The sequence below is a fragment of the Pinus tabuliformis genome, chromosome 2_1 (genome assembly GCF_031772625.1).
Source record: "Pinus tabuliformis cultivar Carrire ecotype Pingquan chromosome 2_1, CPIR1, whole genome shotgun sequence".
NCBI classification, from domain to species: domain Eukaryota; kingdom Viridiplantae; phylum Streptophyta; class Pinopsida; order Pinales; family Pinaceae; genus Pinus; species Pinus tabuliformis.
In genome coordinates this window covers 988257052-988278707 of record NC_142299.1, presented here as the reverse complement: position 1 = coordinate 988278707, position 21656 = coordinate 988257052, and the positions used below count along the sequence as shown (strand labels likewise).

The 21656-nt window shown below is 35.1% G+C and overlaps 2 protein-coding genes across 2 annotated transcripts; both read left to right on the top strand.

Moving 5' to 3' along the window:
• Nucleotides 1-1667: 1667 nt before the first annotated feature.
• Nucleotides 1668-15155, top strand: LOC149203946 (uncharacterized). Its single transcript, XM_089402035.1, has 7 exons — nt 1668-1906; nt 12660-12903; nt 13028-13132; nt 13278-13460; nt 13822-14023; nt 14132-14618; nt 14874-15155. The coding sequence occupies exons 1-7, from the start codon at nt 1668-1670 to the stop codon at nt 14959-14961; spliced, it is 1548 nt and encodes a 515-aa protein (XP_089258161.1). The 3' UTR covers nt 14962-15155.
• Nucleotides 15156-18171: 3016 nt separating this feature from the next.
• Nucleotides 18172-18609, top strand: LOC149203945 (protein SRC2-like). Its single transcript, XM_089402034.1, has one exon. It carries the CDS (start codon nt 18172-18174, stop codon nt 18607-18609), a length of 438 nt encoding a protein of 145 aa, XP_089258160.1.
• Nucleotides 18610-21656: the final 3047 nt, after the last annotated feature.

Here is a 21656-nt window from a genome sequence, read left to right as displayed (position 1 = left end):
ATTTAGAAATTATAGCTGATGTTTTGAAAAGTATTTTTATATAAAATTTGAAATGCATTATATTGTAAATTGATTATAAGTAAAATAGATGAAGTAAAAACTTTTTAAAAATGTTTTTACCACAAAACTTTATTTCTTTTCATTGTACATATTAGTTGACATTGAAATATTTTACTTAACATGGCATTGGAATATTTAACTTATGAAGTACATTGTTTATATTAATAAGTTCCATAATAAGTTCCCCTATGATTAATAAATTATGAAATTTAGAAATTATAGTTGATGTTTTGAAAAGTATTTTTATATAAAATTTGAAATGCATTATATTGTAAATTGATTATAAGTAAAATAGATGAAGTAAAAAAATTTTAAAAATGTTTGTACCACAAAACTTTATTTCTTTTCATTGTACATATTAGTTGACATTGAAATATTTTACTTAATATCACAATATTTTACTTAACATGGCATTGAAATATTTAACTTATGAAGTACATTGTTTATATTAATAAGTTCCATAATAAGTTCCCCCATGATTAATAAATTATGTAATTTAGAAATTATAGTTGATGTTTTGAAAAGTACTTTTATATAAAATTTGAAATGCATTATATTGTAAATTGATTATAAGTAAAATAGATGAAGTAAAAACTTTTTAAAAATGTTTTTACCACAAAACTTTATTTCTTTTCATTGTACATATTAGTTGACATTGAAATATTTTACTTAATATCACAATATTTTACTTAACATGACATTGAAATATTTAACTTATGAAGTACATTGTTTATATTAATAAGTTCCATAATAAGTTCCCCCATGATTAATAAATTTAGAAATTATAGTTGATGTTTTGAAAAGTATTTTTATATAAAATTTGAAATGCATTATATTGTAAATTGATTATAAGTAAAATAGATGAAGTAAAAACTTTTTTAAAATGTTTTTACCACAAAACTTTATTTCTTTTCATTGTACATATTAGTTGACATTGAAATATTTAACTTATGAAGTACATTGTTTATATTAATAAGTTCCATAATAAGTTCCCCCATGATTAATAAATTATGAAATTTAGAAATTATAGTTGATGTTTTGAAAAGTATTTTTATATAAAATTTGAAATACATTATATTTAAAATTGATTATAAGTAAAATAGATGAAGTAAAAGCTTTTGCGTTTTTTTTTAATCAATTTTTGAAATATATGATACATTAAAAAAATGTAAATTTAAAGATTTAAAATTCCACCAATAATGTTTCACGTGATATATTTTTTAAAAAATTAATATGTTCAAATGAGATTATAGTAAATGAATTTATGAATTTACAAATGCTTATTTTGTTTCATTTTATTTTATATGAATTTGTTTTTGAAAAATTCATTATCTATTATTCATTTGTTTTTAATATTTTGCACTATATTTTGATTTTTATTATTATTAAGAAAACCTATAAACTAATAATTTATAGGGTTTATTAATCTAATGTTTGATATTCCTAGGGTATAATACTATTCATAGGACACACACTCATCATTAACAATAAATTGAAAGAAGAAAATTGCACGCGCACCTACTACTGCCCTGCATGACCTAGCGGCTTCTCTCTCTCAGCACGCAGCCGCCACTCAGCAGCCCCCTGCTGCTGAGATCTCAAAGGCAATGGATCCCCGAGATGAGGGAGATCCACCTCCAGATCGACTACAAGGAAATGAAGATGCAACTGATGCATTTGCCTCTCTTATAGCTGCGACAGGACCTCCAAGAATCAGGCCAACAGTAAACAAGTTTGTCAAAAAGCTCGATGATATTCCAGAAATCTCTCTTCCCCCTGCTCTTCCTCGCAGAGCAGTGTTGTCTCTTGCTGAACGTGGTCTAGTTGGACAGTTCACTGGGCTATGGTTGTCTCCCAAATCAGTTCAAAGATGGGTCGAAAGAAATTGGAGCTCAACCATCAATGGGAAAATCTCAATAAGGTTTTGCGGAAGAGGATACTACACCTTTCATTTTGAAACAAAAGAAGACAGAGATCTAATATTCAGAAATGGCCCATATTTCATGGATACCAGAGGACTATACTTAAATCGATGGACTCCATATTTCGATCCTGAAATGGATGTGCCAAGTGTAGTGCCAGTATGGGTAAGGTTACCTCATCTCCCTCTACATTGCTGGGGAGATGAGTCAGTAAAAGCCATAGGAAATGCAGTAGGGAAATATATAGACAGATGTGAACCGAAGGATGATATGCATGCATGTGCCAAAATATGCGTGGAAGTGGATCTAGGAAAAGGGCTCCCAGAAGCGATAAATATCAAGGTCAATCAATGGACGCATATACAACAGCTGGACTACGAACAAATCCCATTCAAATGCAAGGTATGTCACGAATATGGTCATTTTGCAAATAGATGTTCTAAAAAAAATAAAGTGAAAGCGTTGAGGAACCAGAAAATAAATGGGAGCAAGTAAGAAGGAAGAAACCCGCCAACAAGCAACCTCCCCCCATCTTCACAGCCCCAGGTATCAAATGAAACTTCTTCTCCATCTCCTTCTGCTGCCTTCCCTCCACCCCTCACAAATTCGAACCCCTTTGGGCCCTTGGAAGACACTCCTGATCCTCCCTCGCCCCGATCTCCATCGCATTCCCATAACCCCCTCATCTTGTCTTCCCTCCCTTCAAACCCCCGCTCTCCCCTCCCCCCTCCATCTGTGGATCGTATCTTAACCAGAAACCAATCCAAAGAGACTCTACAAACCAATGAACACCAAAAAAAAGCAGGCAGAAAATATAACAAGGAAATAAGGGATGAAGCAGCTGCCAAAGAGATGGCTCTAGGCACTCAGCAACCAATGGACTCCTTTCTTGGGAAAAACACAGGAAACAGTGAGAAAAATCAGCAGAGAGGGAAGGGTATTGCACACCATCAAATCAATAAATAATGATAGTGGTCTCTTGGAATTGTCGTGGTCTGGGTACAACCTATAAAGTAAATGCAGCAAGAGACATCCTAATGAAAGAAGTGCCGAACATTTTCATGATCCACGAGACCAAAACAAACAGTCAAGAAACTAGAAAAATGAGACAAAAATAAAAAAATTATGAAGGACTAGCGCTTGAGGCAACAAAAGCCTCAGGAGTAATTTGCACCCTTTGGAAAAAAAGGAAATGGGAAATGACAAATCAAAAATTTGGTAAGCATTGGATCAAAACCGAATTAAAGGAAATCAACACAAAGGAAAATTATAGCCTCATCAACATATATGCTCCAAACCATTATAAAGAAAAAGAACAATGTTGGAACTCAGTAAAAGAAGCTCTAACAGAAAGTCCAAATGGGAAAATAATTTTGGGAGGTGATCTAAACTTGGTGAGAAAAATAGAAGAAAAATTTGGAGGATCTTATCATGTGAACCCGTCAAGAGAAGCCTTGGAAGAAATAATGGAGCAAGAGTAATATAAAGGAGAGGTTGGACAGAATTTTAGTTCAAGAAAACATAGCAGCTGAATACACCTCTATCAAGTCCAAAATTATACATACAACAACTTCAGATCATAAACCAGTAGCAATCATTCTAGGCAAAACGGACAACCAAGGTCCTCTTCCTTTTAGATACAACTCAATCTGGGACAGCAATGAAGATTTCAGAATTCAAATCAAAGAGGGATGGGCACAAAATATTACAGGATCACCCCATTATGTATGGGAAACAAAATTAAAAAATCTGAGAATAAAGCTAAAAATATGGGCAAGAGAGAATGAATTTAAAAAACAAAAAAATAAAGGAAAATAGAGCTGCAAAAAAAAAAATGGACAACATGCAAGAAGAAAAGGAAAACAAAGAGGAGGATAAGCAGGACTACTTGAAAGAAAATGAATTATTTTGGGAAATATACAAACAAAACAGAAAGGAAGAAGAAGAGCTCAGATTGAAATCCAGATGCCTTTGGCTGAAAGCTGGGGACAAAAATACTGTATTTTTTCACAACACAATGAAAATGAGAAGAGCTAGAAATCAGATAGACCAAATTAAAGTGGATGGGCAAGAAATAAAGGGAGTGGAGGAATTAAAAAAAGCAGCCCATAACCACTTCAAAGATCTCTTAACAGCAAATGAATAGCCAGTAGACCATGAGGATTTCCTACAACACATTCAAAAAAAAATAAGTGATGAACAAAATTCAGAAATAAACAAAGAAATCTCTGAAGAAGAAGTGTTGGCAGCAATATGGAGTCTTCACCAAGTCAAGGCACCAGGGCCAGATGGTTTCACAATTGCCTTTTATAGGCAGCACTGGAATGTCATAAAAAAAATATTTTCTGAGAATGATTAAAAATGTATTCAAAAAAAAAAAAAATGGGAGGAAATACCAAATCATCTTATCTAGCTCTAATACCAAAGGATTCTAATCCAACAACTTTCAACAGATATATACCAATATCTCTCTGCAAATCCTCCTACAAAATTATCACAAAAATAATAGCCAATAGAATCAAGAGAGTTCTCCCTGAAGTAATCTCTGAAAATCAAGGTGGCTTTGTCCCTAACAGGCAAATAATTGGCAATGTGATTATTGTTCAGGAAGCTATCCATACCAGCATTCAAAGGAAAGAGAAAGGAATTATTATAAAGCTAGACATGGCAAATGCTTTTGACAGAGTCAGCCACACATATCTAACAACAGTTCTTAAAAAATTTGGGTTCTCTCAAGACATAATAGAGACCATACAAGCATGCATCTCGACCCCTTGGATAGCGCCTCTAATAAATGGAAGACCCAGCAATTTCTTTTAGAGCTCAAGAGGGTTGAGACAAGGATGTCCACTCTCACCATTCCTATATATTATAATGGCTGAAACACTAAGTGCAGCATTAGAAAAACAAAGAAAGGAAAAAAAATTACAGGTATCCAAATTGCAAAGGGAGTAAAAAATATCAATCATTCTCTTTTTGCTGATGACACCCTTTTATTGGGAGGGGCATCAAGTATAATAGCAAGGAGATTTGAAAAAGTCCTGGATGATTTTCTTCAAGCATCTGGAGGGCTATTAAACAACTCGAAATGTAGATTATATGGTTGGAACACTCCTCCAAATAGAAAAATGGGGTATGATGTGGCTCAACATGGCAAGCAGGGTGATTATGATTAAGGCATTACTTTCAGCTCTCCCAATATATCAATATGTGATTATTCTGGCTCCGGCAAGCAGACACAAGCAAATGGAACTAATCATAAGAAGCTTTCGCTGGCAGGAAGGAAAGCAAGAGAACAAAAAGTTCAGCTTGGTAAAGTGGGATCAAGTCACACTACCATATGAACAGGGAGGTCTATCCATTCGTTTACCAGGCTTAATGAACGCTGCTCTAGGGATGAAAATAATATGGAGAATGATAACAGGAAGGGAAAGTTGGTGGAAAAAATCCCTGGCCACAAAATACTTGAATCAAACCAGATCAAAGTTATTGACAGACAACATCCCTGTGAGGCCTTGCACGCAAGTCTGGAAACTTGTAAAGAAAATAATCCCCTCAATCAGGAATCATATATCTAAAACCCAGGAAATGAGAAATCGGTGTCAATTTGGGACGATAGAATAATGGGAAAAGAGCCTCTAAACCTTCAACTGGACCTCCTTGGCATACAAAGATGGATGACAGAAAGAGGATTGAACACTCTTCATTCAATTTCAGCATGGGAACAACAAACTTGGCATGAGTGGAAAATCACAATAATCCCCCTAAACTTAAAAGGACAATGGGAGAAACTAAAGCTTCACCTCAAAGAGGCAGCGCCCATAAGTGTCAAGGAAGAGGACGACTTTGTTTGGGACCCAAGTGGAGGAGGATACACGGTTAAAACAGGGTACAAAGCACTACAAGACCACCAAAACCATCAAGAATGGAGCCTCTGGAAAGTGGTTTGGAAAACTGAATGTCTCCCTAAAATAAAAGCATTTATATGGACTCTTCTCAAAGGAAAAATACTAACTACTGAAAACTTAAAAAAAAAAAAGGAATTCAAGGTCCCTTTGGGTGCTCCATGTGTTTGACAGAAGAAGAGTCCATTCAGCATCTCTTCTTGGAATGCAGGATAGCCAAAGAATGCTAAAATCATATTTCAAGCCTGCTCGAAATGAATTTAAACTTCACAAACACTTTCATAGAGTTTTATAAATCATGAGAGAAGAATTACCCTTACTCTACAAAAAACAAGGCTACAATAATCAAGCTCTGGAAATTCCTTCCAGCAGTATTGTGTTGGCAGATTTGGCTAACTAGAAATAAAAGCATCTTCAAAGATCAAAAGCCAAGAACAGGTAAAATCTTATCAAAGACTTGGGGTTTAGTTTCAGAAATTTTAAACACTAAAGGGATGTCAGCAGTGGACCACAACAAACTTCAGCAAGAGGAGAGAGATTGGATTAGGAAAAATCTATATTGGAAAACACTGGGAAAGCAGGACCAAAGAAAGCTCCTACAGCAAGAAATTGGAAACTAAGGATAAGTGAAAAAGAACTCGAAGAGTGGAGAAAAAAACAAAATAGATTCAGTCTTTTTTCGATGGGGCATCGAAAAACAACCCAGGGAAAGAGATCGTCACCTACAAATGGGGCCTAGGAGAAACCACAAATAACAAAGTCGAAGCCTACAGACTTCTATTAGGTTCAAGGATATTAAAAAACAAATTAATTCGAGATCCTATAATAATAGGAGACTCTGCAATTGTAATTGAAGCAATGATCAAAAGTAAAAATCCTAATAATTCGGAAATGAACAGAATCTACAAGAGGATAAGATTGAATCTAAAAGGCTTAGGAAGGGTCAGCTTCAAACATGTCCTAAGAGAACATAATAAGAAGGTTGATAACCTCGCTAATAAGGAAACAGAAAGAGAAGCAGGAAGCATCAAGGAAAATAAAGAAATATATTGCAGCTCCATCCCATAATCTATCACATTCTTCATGAAGAAAGAACAAAACAATGGAAAAAAATATGAGGAAAATCAAAACAACAGTGAGAGTACACCAGAAGATCATAAGGTAGATATGTTAGCAGAAGCACTCAATGGGTATCTACAGGAGTATAATCAGCAAATCCAAATCAAATCTACCACCATCCCAAGCCCGCAGCCAAGGAGGATAGAAATATTCTCTGCCTGAATCGAGCTGATATCTGTCATATCAGTGTAAAGTTTCAAGGCAAATGTGAGTTCATAAATCGCAATCGAATGTCCATCTACAATCACTGCAACAGGACTCGTATTCTCGCGTTCATTAACAGGCATAGTGATCTCAAAGCTAGCCTGTGTAACTCTCACTTGAATTGCAAAAGCTCCCAGTTATACGTCTTCAGTTACCTGTGTCAAGCTATCAGTGAACCTTTCTCTCAGTTAGTCGTTTGCATACACCTGAGTCATTCGCCTTCCCTCTGCGAGTTCTCCATTTCTCTATCAGCCATCTCCAAATACGGTAACAACATTTGTAATCTCGTTACCTCCAACAGGCATAGCGCTCTCAATAACTCCCTGTGTATCCCACCCCTGAATCGATATAGCATTCTGCTCTGTGTCTCCATTCCTCTGTGTCAATCTATTAGTGTGTCTCCCTCTTATCGAAATCTTCATCATCCCCTGCAGAGTCATCTGTCTTCTCATAGTGTTTTCTTCATAATCCACTCAGCCACTAAAAAATCCCGGCAGACATTTCATCAAATCGGTTACAGAGCATCTTCAAACCAAGCTCAGAGCATCTCCTTCATTCCAAATTGGGCGTTGTTGTGTATCAGTCTCTTTTGGGCAGTAATAGGCTGCTACAGGTCAAATTCCTTTTCCAAGGACAGCGAAGCAGAGCAAACAAATTTCAGCAGAAGGCACACTAAATACGACAGTAAGAACAACAAGAGTACATACAAGAGGAATAGAAAATCCGCAAAAAATATAGCAAGTCAGTGGATCAAAATGGAGTGCAATCCTATAGAAAGAGTTGCAAAAAATGACGGATGCCCAACATGCAGAGCAAATAAGTTTATGATAGGTAGGTTCAACGATGCACTCCAGGAACTCAGGTCGGAAATGAGAATAGAGAACATCTATAAACAAAGAGATATAGATAATCAGAAAGCTGAAATACTAGAACTCAAAAACAAATGCAAGCATCTTGAGGAAGCCATAGCCTATATCAAGTCAATCACTCAGAGCCAGGAAGGGGAAAACTCCACTCAGCAAAGCAAGAAGCACCACTCTCAACAAGAGCAGTTAGTCAACCAGTATTGAAAAATCAATTAATTTTAATGTATTGCAAGTTTATTTTACTTCTAGGACAGTATGTAAGGCAATATGCCAAGCTAGCCAAAGGAATACATAGAATATTGGATTCAAGCTTAGAAATAGGGATTGCGCTCCCATTTTCATCTTTCTACTTGAATCCAAACCCCATCGAATGTAATAGGAGTATGCTCCTTTCTTTTTTTGCAATATAATCAATACCCGATCATGTTAAAAAAATGTATATATATTATTCATAAGGTTTATAATATTTATCTTTAGATTTAATATAAATCCATTGGGTCTATAATCATGGTCAACCATGGTCCAACGTAACATTGCAATAAAGATTTTCTCAATATGAAAATCAACCAATGTCACATTTTGACAAGTATTGTCTCAATATGAAAATAAACCATGGTCAACCATGTTCCATCGTTTTAACAAAGGTTGTCTCAACCATGGTCAACAATGGTCAATAACCATGGTCACATTGTAACAAATATTGTCACTCGGTCGAATGTCACATTGTCACAAACATGGTCAACCATGGTCCAGCATCGCATTGTGAAAAATATTATGTCAATATGGAGATCAACCATGGTCAACGATGGTTAGCCATTGTCCAACGTCGCATTGCAACAAACATTGTCTCAATATGAAAATCAATAATGGTCAACCATATTCCAATGTTGCATTGTGACAAATATTTATCTTAGGGTTTATATTCTTTGGGTTTATAATATTTATCCCTTGGGTTTAATATTATTCCCTTGGGTTTATAATCCCTTGGGTTTATTATTCCCTTGGGTTTATAATATTTATCTTAGGGTTTATATACCTTGGGTTTATAATATTAATCCCTTGGGTTTAATATTATTCCCTTAGGTTTATATTATCAATCTGTTGGGTTTTTAATCCCTTGGGTTTATAGTATTAATCCATTGTGTTTATAATATGAATCCCTTTACAGTTTATATACCTTGTATTTATAATATTAATCCCTTGGGTTTAATATTATTCTATTGGGTTTATAATACCATTCTCTTGGGTTTATAATACCTTTGGGTTCAATCATGGTCAACCATGTTCAATAACCATGGTCAACCATGGTCACATTGTGACAAAGACTATTTCCTAGTCCAACGTCACATTGTCACGACCATGGTCACATTGTGACCAAGACTATTTCCTATTCCAACGTCACATTGTCACAACCATGGTCAACCATGGTCCAATGTCGCATTGTCACAAAGATTGTGTCAATATGGAGATCAACCATGGTCAACCATGGTCAACCATTGTCTAACGTCGCATTGTGACAAACATCATCTCAATATGAAAATGAATCATGGTCAACCATATTCTGATACCGCAATGTGACAAATATTTATCTTAGGGTTTATATTCCTTGGGTTTATAATATTTATTCCTTGGGTTTAATATTATTCCCTTGGGTTTACAATCCCTTGTGTTCATTATTACCTTGGGTTTATAATATTTATCTGAGGGTTAATAAACCTTGGGTTTATAATATTAATCCCTTTGGTTTAAAATTATTCTCTTGTGTTTATATTATCCATCCGTTGGGTTTTTAATCCCTTAGGTTTTTAATATTAATCCCTTGGGTTTATTATTCCCTTGGGTTTATAATATCAGTCCCTTTAGGGTTTATATACCTTGTATTTATAATATTAATCCTTAAGGTTTAATATTATTCCCTTGGGTTTATAATACCTTTGGATTTTAGAATTAATCCCTTGGGTTTATTATTCCCTTCGGTTTATAAAATTATTTGGTTCATATTCCTAGGGTATAATATTATTCATAGGGTTTATAATATCAATCCTAAGGTTTAATATAAATCCCTTGGGTTTACAATCATGGTCATCCATGGTCAACGATGATCCAATGTCACAATGTGCCAAAGATTGTCTCAATATGAAAATCAACCATGATCAACCATGATCAACCATGGTCAACCATGGTCCAACGTCAAATTGTGACAAACATCGTCTTAATATGAAAATCAATGATGGTAAATCATGGTCAACCATGTTTATTTTAGGATTTATTTGTCTCAATATGAAAATAAATCATGGCCAACAATATTCCAACGTTGCATTGTGACAAATATTTATGTTAGGGTTTATAATATTTATCTCTTGGATTTAATATTATTCCCTTGGGTTTATTATTCCCTTGGGTTTATAATATTTATCTTAGGGTTTATATACCTTGTGTTTATAATATTAATCCCTTGGGTTTAATATTATTCCCTTGTGTTTATATTATCAATCCGTTGGGTTTTTAATCCCTTGGGTTTTTAGTATTAATCCCTTGGGTTTATAATATCAATCCCTTTAGGGTTTATATACCTTGCATTTATAATATTAATCCCTTGGGTTTAATATTATTCCCTTGGGTTTATAATACCTTTGGGTTCAATCATGGTCAACCATGGTCACATTGTGACAAAGACTATCTCTTGGTCCAACGTCACATTGTCACAATGATGGTCATCCATGGTCAACCATGGTCCAATGTCGCATTGTGACAAAGATTGTCTCAATATGGAGATCAACCATGGTCAACGATGGTCAGCCATTTTCCAACGTCGCATTGTGACAAACATTGTCTCAATATGAAAATCAATCATGGTCAACCATATTCCAACATCACATTATGACAAATATTTATCTTAGGGTTTATATTCCTTGGGTTTATAATATTTATCCCTTGGGTTTAATATTATTCCCTTAGGTTTATTATTCCCTTGGGTTTATAATATTTATCTTAGGGTTTGTATTCCTTGGGTTTATAATATTAATCTCAATCATGGTCAACCATATTCTAACGCATTGTGACAAATATTTATCTTAGGGTTTCTAATATTTATCTTAGGGTTTGTATTCCTTGGGTTTATAATATTTATCCCTTGGGTTTAATATTATTCCCTTAGGTTTATTATTCCCTTGGGTTTATAATATTTATCTTAAGGTTTATAATATTATTCCCTTGGGTTTATATTATCAGTTCGTTGGGTTTTTAATCCTTTTGGTTTTTAGTATTAATCCCCTGGGTTTATTATTCACTTGGGTTTATAATATCAATCCCTTCAGGGTTTATATATCTTGCATTTATAATTACGCCGTAAGGCGTTTCCTCTGAGAAAGACATCCCTAAAATGTGACGTGTGCAATCCTGAGCCATTGATTTTGTGTGTTAGATGATTGGGGTGTTTTCTGTCGTTCGTTTAATCTGTTTTTTCATAGAAAAATAGTTTTTTTCCCATGATAATGGGCCATGAAAGGCCAGGCTGCTCTGCTGGCGATGAGACTCTTCTGCTGGCGATGAAACTCTTCGCAGAGACTGCCTGCTGGCGATGAGACTCTTGTGCTGGCGATGAGACTCTTCGCAGAGACTCTTCATGTCTTTTGCGACCAAGGATCCAAAGTTGTTCGATAGAGCGGATGAGTTTGTGCCCCGTCGGTTCATGGGTTCGGAAGGGGAGAAGATGCTCAAGTACGTTCTCTGGTCCAACGGCCGCGAAACGGATGAAACGTCCGCCGATAACAAGCAGTGTGGGGGCAAAGACATTGTTGTGATGGTGGCGCGGTTGTTTGTGGCGCACTTCTTCCTGCAATACGATTCGTATAGCATAGACCAGTCGTCCTCCGTCACGTTTACGGCGCTGAACAAGGCCACTTTCTAAGATCAGAATACGCGAATGCTGGGTTTGCAGAAAATAGTATTTGAATTCGTTTTAGATATTGCAGGTTCCATATGGATTTTAAATAAATTGCCTAAACTCTCACTCTGTGTGAAACACATCATTGTATTGCATATATATATAGAAGTTGCTTCTTTCTACTGTCTTCGCGTGTGTTTGCATTTGTGATCTGCTATTTATATAATATAGGGCTACAGGTGTTTACATCCAGGAGGGCGCACAACCCTAACCTGCTTTGAAAGCTGAGAAATTGGAGGTTGTGCCTCAAGAGTTTGAGTTCCTTTTCCGGTGACTTCAGGTATTCTAGAATTTTAAAAAATTTGATATTGCCAATGGCTTTATTGGAAGGGATTTTAGTGGATTTCAGGAATATTCTGGATTTTAATATACAGAGTCGTAGTGACAAGGCAGAATGACAAAAGCAGGTCAAGTAATACACTAATATTTTTAATTGATAGATTTCTAATTTCAAAAATATTTTAGATTTTAATATCCTAAATGACAAAAGGCAGGTCAAGCAATTCACTTTTTATTTTTAAATCAACAAAATATAGTTTTAAACCAGCAATTTAATTAAGTTCAATAAACATTAAATAATTGTACCACAGTTTCCTGAAATAGTTTTCTAACCATGTGATTTATTGATGTTTGTCAGGTCAAATATTGTAGCGTGTGCTAAGCACTTTGTGGGCGATGGTGGAACAACCCAGGGTACAGATGAGAGTAACACTGTCAGCAATTATAAACAATTAGTCAACATCCACATGACCCCCTATTTTGATGCCATTGCCAAAGGAGTCTCCACCATTATGATTTCTTATTCCAGTTGGAATGGACAGAAGATGCACGCTAACCGTTTTCTCATTTCTCATGTTCTAAAAAAGCAACTTAGCTTCAAGGTATTATTACTGTGTACTCTTAGAATTTTGATTAGTCTTGGTTTTTTCTCTTTTCAAAAAATTATATTCTGTAAAACATTCAATTTCTTTTGTCTTTTTTGATGCCGCCTTGTATTGGTTACAGGGCTTTGTTATTTCAGATTGGCAAGGTATTGACAGAATAACTACCCCATCGAATGCTAATTATTCTTTGTCAGTCCTTGAAAGTGTGGGTGCAGGGATTGACATGGTAGTGTATTTCTCTTGCATGCTAGATAACATTCCTCAATTTTCAGTATCCTCAATTAAATACTGCATATACTTATGACAGTCTATTAAGTTTGATATCTATGAGATTCATGCCTGACTTTTTCTATTGGAAATCTGCTTCACAGGTGATGGTTCCCTTCAATTTTGCTGACTTTATTAACGACCTGACTTCGCAAGTTAAGGGTGGTTTCATACCTATGAGTAGAATAAATGATGCAGTTCAAAGAATTTTGACAGTAAAATTCACCATGGGACTCTTTGAACATCCTATGGGTGATCCAAGCTTAGCCAACCAACTTGGCAGCAAAGTGAGTGTGCCATTTGTTATTCACGGACAGTTTCTTATGATCAATGGTTAATACCTATGCTGTTATGTATTTGACTATGTTCGTTTTCTCATAAATAGGCTTCGGTATTTTACTCTTCTTTAAAACCGTATCTTCCACAATATACCGTGTGTTCTCTCTTTTTCTGTTGGACTGGATATTAGTTTTTAATCGGATTTTTAACAAAAGCTCGTCTTTGATATTGATAATAGACCCTGCATAAAAAATTAATTACAATCGTCCATGGCTTTCGTGTGGACAACCTGGTGGGATCTTGGAGCTTGCTTTGCAAGTTGCAATGCTTTGTTGTCATAACATATAACAGTTATTTTTGCAATAACAGGAGCACAGGGACTTGGCAAGAGAAGCTGTTAGGAAATCTTTGGTATTGTTGAAAAATGGAAAGTCTGCCAGCCAGCCTTTGCTTCCTTTGGATAAGAATGCTCCCAAGATTCTTGTTGCAGGGACTCATCCTGACAATCTAGGTTATCAATGTGGTGGATGGACGATAGAATGGCAAGGTTTAAGTGGAAACATAACCATAGGTGAGTTCCATTGCATTCATGTCAGGTCAGCTACCTTTTATCGTAGACTAGCACCATAAGAACCAGAGATTCAATTGACTCTTCCGATATTTTTTTTCTGCTATGCAGGAACAACAATTCTTTCAGCAATCCAATCTGCTGTTAGCTCCTCTACCGAGGTTGTTTATCAGCAAAATCCAGATGCAAACTATGTCAAAGAACAAGGGTTTTCATATGCTATTGTGGTTGTGGGTGAGCCACCTTATGCAGAAATGTTTGGGGATAATCTCAATTTGACCATTCCTTTAGGCGGAGGTGATACGATTAACAATGTCTGTGGCTCCCTGAAATGCCTTGTAATATTGATATCTGGAAGGCCACTTGTTATCGAACCTTACCTTCCACTGGTGGATGCTTTTGTTGCGGCATGGCTTCCTGGCACAGAGGGCCAAGGTGTGACGGATGTGATTTTTGGAGATTATAGTTTTCAAGGGAAGCTGTCAAGAACATGGTTTAAAAGTGCTGATCAACTGCCCATGAATGCTGGGGACCAGCAGTACGATCCTCAGTTTCCCTTGGGTTTTGGACTGACCACAACAGTAGCAGAAAATATAAGGTAGTAATTCAGACTTGTCCTTCTTTACTTAAAAGAAGTCATGCATTGTTTACCAAATTTTGTCATTCAACGATAATTGGCAAAACCTTAAGAGGCTACTTTATTAAAAGGCTTACTTCAAGTAATTAGGGAAAGGAAGAGGGTGGGGGGGCTGATTTTGTCGTGGTTGCAATTAGGGGAAGAAAGAAGGGGATGATTTTGTCCTTGTTTTTATTTGCAATCATGTTTCTTATCGTTTTGTGTTTTCTGTTGTAGGTCTTCATCATTTGGTGTTCTATCGAAGGAGGTCCCTAGCGTGCTTGCCATGATTATTATCCTGTGCTTGCACATGTATACTCTGTAAAACTCTCTAAAACAGATACAGCTCAAATTCATTATAGTTTTCAGTTTTACTTTAAGGCATTCCTTATTATCAGCATGAGATTCAAAAAGATATTGTATCTGATATACACAAGGTAAGAATGAAGGTCATAGAACCAAAAATTGTACTCTGAATTCACATCAGATAAGAATGAAAGTCATAGATGATAGAACCAATTGTTTGTAAAACAGTAGAATAATCTTGTACTTTATATCTGGAAAAACAGATATACATCTGTTTGCCTTGTCCTTGCATATTTCTTCTAATGCTGATGATGTCATTCATGTTAATTTTGCTAAAGGTGAAATGATAAATGTGGTACCTGAGGATACTGAGATTCAAATTGGACAGGGTTTATGCTTTTTTAGAATATCATTTTATTTTTAATATTGGTATGGATGGTGAATTATACATGAAGGCCACAATGGAAGAAATTATAGCAAAACAGGCCTGGTAACCATACACTGAGGTAAAGAAAGAAATGAAATAACATATACAGTACTGAAATAGCTTAATCAATTTTAAGCTTAAAAGAAGCCTGAAGTGTAAGGCACCTATTCTAAATAGGTTTTGAATATATCTACACTACTGTCATTCTAAATAAGTGCTCAATATAATTGTATTGTGCATCCTTTGTATCTCATCTTTTTAAAGTTAAAATAAACCTTCATACTTTACACTAAAATAAACCTTCATATTTTATATACATGGCTATTGTTAGTTAACTGGTTATATATAATTTTTTTTACATTTATTCACTTTCCTTGCTGCCCATTTTCTACTCTTTGACATCAATTCATTAAAAGCTAAGAGAGTCGCTGCCGTTATAAATTAGAGTTATTAACATATGGAGATGATACAGAGTAAAAAAACAGATAAGTTTTTGCCATACATGCACTTAAATCTAATAAAACATGTGAGGTTGTTGTTGAAATGCAATGCTAGGTGAAAGGTTATGTCTTAATATGTTACAGTATGAAAGAATATAAAGCTACGTTGCAAGAACATATCTTGCATTCAAAATAGAAAGTAAGTAGAAACATAATGAACACCTCCTGGACCATCATTTCCTTTAAGAATGTTAACGATCACTTATGTTTCAACATCAACTGATTCACTCTGATGACAGGAAGATTTATGCATTGACTCAGTTCCCTTCCTAATAGCACCGATGAGTAAATACTATCCATGCTTTTTGTTGTAGTGCTCAATTCTAAAAGTGATTTTTCTTGTAAATATTCCCTAAAATTTGTAGATTCTCATGAGTCTCATTCAAGGTTTTTGATAATATGCCCTCATTTAAAAGTTCATGACTCGGTAATCTTTCCTCTATTCATTTGAAGACTAGCCATGAGAGACAAGATGGGTAGGTGAAAGTGGCTTGCTGCTACAGTTTCCACCAAGTTTTAATTTTCTTACATAGTGATTTGCCCAAAGGTGGGCTGGTGTGGCCCCACAAGGGGCCACTGATCAGCTGATGTTGTCATCGCTGTTAAGTTGGGCTGGTCTCTGATCTGTTGATGCTCTCATGGCTGTTAAGTTGGGCTGGTTGGTCACATGATCAGATAGAGTCTATGGAAGTACCTACCTTATGAATGTTGATTAATGCTTGACAATTGAAGTATAAAGGAAGCATCTGTGGTCTTCCTTGTATTTACTGTTATCCTTCCTTGGATTGGAAGGTGGTTTATGCTTGGCACTTAAAAAGTATAAAGGAAGCATCTGTCGTTTTCAAGCCGCAATATCAATTCCTTTTCTTTTACAACACTAACCATCTCTATCTCCAGTTCATGTTTCTTTTGAATATGTTTACAACAACCTAGTTGTTCCGCTTTTTTCTTTACATTTTGAAGCTTCTTAGAAAGGATTCACATTTTTGTTCATGTAATGTGAGTGTCTTCATTTCACTAATACTGGATTTTATTTTCTATGTCTGGGTTGCCAAACTGCAGCTGTTCAAATGAAAATGGTATGTTTTTAGGCCTCTTCGTTTGAGAGGTCTAGATTCCAGATAGATAGGCAAGTGATATGAAAGAATTACTTTGAAACTTCACATTTTTGTTCATGTAATGTGAGTGTCTTCATTTCACTAATACTGGATTTTATTTTCTATGTCTAGGTTGCCAAACTGCAGCTGTTCAAATGAAAATGGTATGTTTTTAGGCCTCTTCGTTTGAGAGGTCTAGACTCCAGATAGATAGGCAAGTGATCTGAAAGAATTACTTTGAAACTAAAGGATTCACAAGGCTTTTCTAATCTTACAGAAAATGGTCCGTCCATATTAAGCCATAAGGATGAAAACCAAGCGAGATAATAATCAGCTGATGCAAGTGACTATTGTTGAAAAATATTTCTAACTCTCGTTTTACTTTGACATTATTTTATAATCAAGAAAATGTGGGAAAGAAGGCTATATTACAAGCCCATTAGATGAAGTTGGGGTAGATTTTATGGTTTGAAACTAACTCAACTGAAATTTTCTACATTGTTTTTATCAATATGAAAGCCTGAGAAGATAGGTGCAGGTGAAGCAATGGAGTTTTGAAATGGGTAGATTTTATAGTCTAACACTAACAACCAAAATTTTCTACATTGCTTTTATCAATATGAGATTCTAAGAAGATAGGTGCAGGTGAAGCAATGGAGTTTTGAAATGGGTAGATTTTATAATCTAAAACTAACTCAAGCAAAATTTTGTACATTGTTTTTATGAATATGAGAGCTTGAGACTATAGGTGCAGGTGAAGTAATGGAGTTTTGAAATGGAAATCACAACAATAAAATTCTAAAATGAAACAACAAATGGATTTGGTACAAATTTGTTTTTTCTTGTTCCATTATTGTTGTATCTATGAATGGGTTTTTCTGCTTCTTGGCTTCGATCATGACCATTTGGGGTGGCCTTCTGTAATGATTTCCATATGCTTTCATCATCATGAGCTAGAGAGTCTATGATGTGTTTTGTCTTATAAGTCAATTCTATACAATGTTCAGATTTCAAAAGATTTCATTCATGGCGTTTCTTCTCCTGTAATTTCAATCAGGGTGGTCTCTGAATATTGTGTTTCCTTGTGCAGTAAATTCACTCTACATCATGGGGGAAGCTTACACACAGCTGGAGCTTAACATCATCTCAGCTCAAGATCTGAAGGAGATGCATCTTGTTGGCATGATGTAGACCTACTGTGTTGTATGGATCAATTTCGAGAAAAAACTGACGACGCAATTGACAGAACAGGGGGCGCAAACCCTACTTGGAACGACAAGGCCATATTCAGAGTGGAAGAGAGTTTGCTCCGCTGTGAAACCTCTGCTGTGATGATGGAGATATACTGCGTGGGTTGCCTCAGGGATACCCTGCTAGGCACTGTGAGGGTCTTGCTTTCCACTCTCCTCAAGGGCTACGGGAGCACAGATTTCAGTGGGATGAGTTTCTTGGCACTGCAGGTCCGTCGTCCTTCTGGTCACCCACAGGGCATTCTCAACCTTGGCACCATGATTCTTGATGGAGTAGATCTTCACAGAATGAACAGATTCATCCCTGCAACTGGGGGTTGTGGGTTTCAGAGATTTGATGGGGAATCCTGTCAAACCCAGGCCTTCATTTGTGAGAAAATTACTGTCCATTAAACCTAATAATGTTGTTGATGCCCAAGAACAGCAATCCCGCTGTCAAGACTTCAACAGTAGTGCATGCAAGGAACAGGGAAAAGATCAAGAAAAGCAGAAAGATGGTGGTGAGATGGTTGAGAAGGAGAAGAAGAAACTTGTTGGCTGCTATCAGATTCTCATGGCCCCAAAATTGAAAAGGAATAAAGTTGGATTGAAGAATGGGGCTGCAAAAATTCATCTCAGTCCATCTGACAGTAACATCTGTGCCAAGGAAGATCAAGATCCTGCTGTGGCTTACAACAAAGCGATAGCAATTTATGCATAGTGTTATCATCAATAATATTATTGTGCAAGAATACGTTGGTTTTATGTTATTATATTCTTTGTGCAAGTGCCTTCAATTCCTAGTTGATTCGTGAAGTGCTTATTATGGCATACATAAAAATTTTGAAAATCACAAGCCACTGTGGATGAAAGACTGGTTTATGTAAAAGTTTGAATAGATATATGAATATGAAAAGGGCGAGTTCAGTGCCTTCAATCTGCTACTTCGATATATATTCTTATCCTATGTGGATGAACATTGGTTTGTGTAAAAGTTTGAATAGATATGAGTCTGAATTTTGCAATGGGCATGTTCAGTGCCTTCAGTCTGCTACTTTGATAGATATTCTTAGCCACTGTGGATCACACATTGGTTTGTTTAAAAATTTGAATAGATATATAAGTCTGAAATGGGCAAGTTCAGTGCCTTCAGTCTGCTACTTTGATATATACTCTTAGCCACTATGAATGAAATATTGGTTTGTGTAGAAATTTGAGTAGATATATGAGTGAATTGGGCAATTTCAGTGCCTTCAGTCTTTGATATATACTACTCTTAGCCACTATGGATGAAATATTGGTTTATGTAAACATTTGAATAGATATATCATATATGAGTCTGAAATGGGCAAATTCAGTGCCTTCAGTCTGCTGCTTTGATATATATAGAGTATATATATTTGTTTACAGGATGATCACTGCATTTTTAACTTATGTCCATTAATCAAATCGATCTTTCAAAGACACAGTAGGCTTTCCTAATCTTGCAGAAAATGGTCCGTCCATATTAAGCCATAAGGATGAAAACCAAGCGAGATAATAATCATCTGATGCAAGTGACTATTGTTGAAAAATATTTCTAACTCTCGTTTTACTTTGACATTATTTTATAATCAAGAAAATGCGGGAAAGAAGGCTATATTACAAGCCCATTAGATGAAGTTGGGGTAGATTTTATGGTTTGAAACTAACTCAACCAAAATTTTCTACATTGTTTTTATCAATATGAAAGCCTAAGAAGATAGGTGCAAGTGAAGCAATGGAGTTTTGAAATCAATGAAGGAGATATTGCATTTTCTAGGAAAAATGCCATCATCCACAACCGATTAACCAATTCTTTCTTCCTATGTAGCATCCTTGCTTTGACATAAGTTGGACAGAGATGAGGACTTACACCGACATTCCATATTCAACAGCTCTACTTAGACATTGACATAACTCATATAGACATCTCTATGATTGGGACTCAGCAACAGACAAACTCTGCTGTCAAGTCAGCTGCTTATGAAATGGCCAGAGTCTTCTTAAAAATTTCAATATTTCTACAGTTGAGGATTGTAGCAAAGCTCAGGGATCAAACTTAACTCCATGCTTATGAGGCATCCGCGTTCTCACAGTTATTTGCAGCTCATTCTCAGTTTTAATGGGAAGGTGATATATGGTGTATTATTGTTGCAGTGGCAGGGGATGGATTTTAATTGTTGGTTGGACCAAAAGAAATTGATGCAAATCAATATTAACTAGTTATTGATAATTTTGCCCACTGAGTTCCCTGAGGTCGAGTATAATGCTTTCCCTGCTTATCAAAGAGTATTGATTCCTTTTCAATAGGAGTAGCATGTGAGTGTCGGTTTTATAAAGAAGATTCTTTTTATTATTAATAAAAATATAGATAGTTAGTTTCATTTTAAAGGGTTATAAATATGAGTTATAAATACAAGACTTAAAAGGTTGTAAATATTTCAAGGGTTGTAAATATGAGTTATTAATTGTTTTTACTCAAAACATGATAAATAACAATTTAGCAATTTCTTTTTAGTTGAGTGACTCAAATTCATGTTTCTTTAGGTTGACGGTAAACCCACTAAAGTGGAAAAAATTGTGATTCCAATAATTAGAGGGATTGTCATCATGGGGTGATAAGAAATTTAATATTCCAAGAAGAGGAGGTAGTAGTAGATTCTAAATAAATTAGCAATGCAATAACATAAATGTTTGCAACAAATTTAAAGAGATCCACCTTGTTGAATAATGCACACACTACATGGATAATGGATTTCCGCATTTTATGCCTTACGGCGTTTTCTTTGCAACATCTGGTGCAAATGCTAGTATTAATCCTTTGGGTTTAATATTATTCTCTTGTGTTTAATCCCTTGGGTTTAATAACATTATTATTATTGTGTTAAAGTTAACATTATTAATATTATTGATAATAACATTAATTTTTAATATTATTGATAATTGATACATATGTTTGATGTAGGTCTATCAACATTTATCAACTATATTTATTAATAATGTAGTTGTGTTGATTAGTATACAGTGGAAATACATTAGTTTCTTATTGTTGTTCACTAATAAACTTATTTAAGACTATATTGACATCTTTGCTTTAAAAGTAAATAGACTAAATTTATTTTGCTTTAAAAGTAAATAGACTAAATTTATTTTCTTGAAGAAAAAAAAAACCTAATTTTCTAAGTGACAATGGTACACATATACTTGAAATATCAAATACACATTTTTACTAAGGAAAAAAAATGTACAAATAAAATTATTAATTAACAACCTATACGAGTAACATCATTAATCATAAATCAATTCAACTATAATGTAATTGTTATCTCTATATATGATAAATCTAAGTCCCTTTCAATTAAGAAAGCTTCCTCGTTCTCGATTTGAAAATCTACCAAAATAAGGTAATCTTTAAAATTGGAAATTTCTAAGAGCAACAT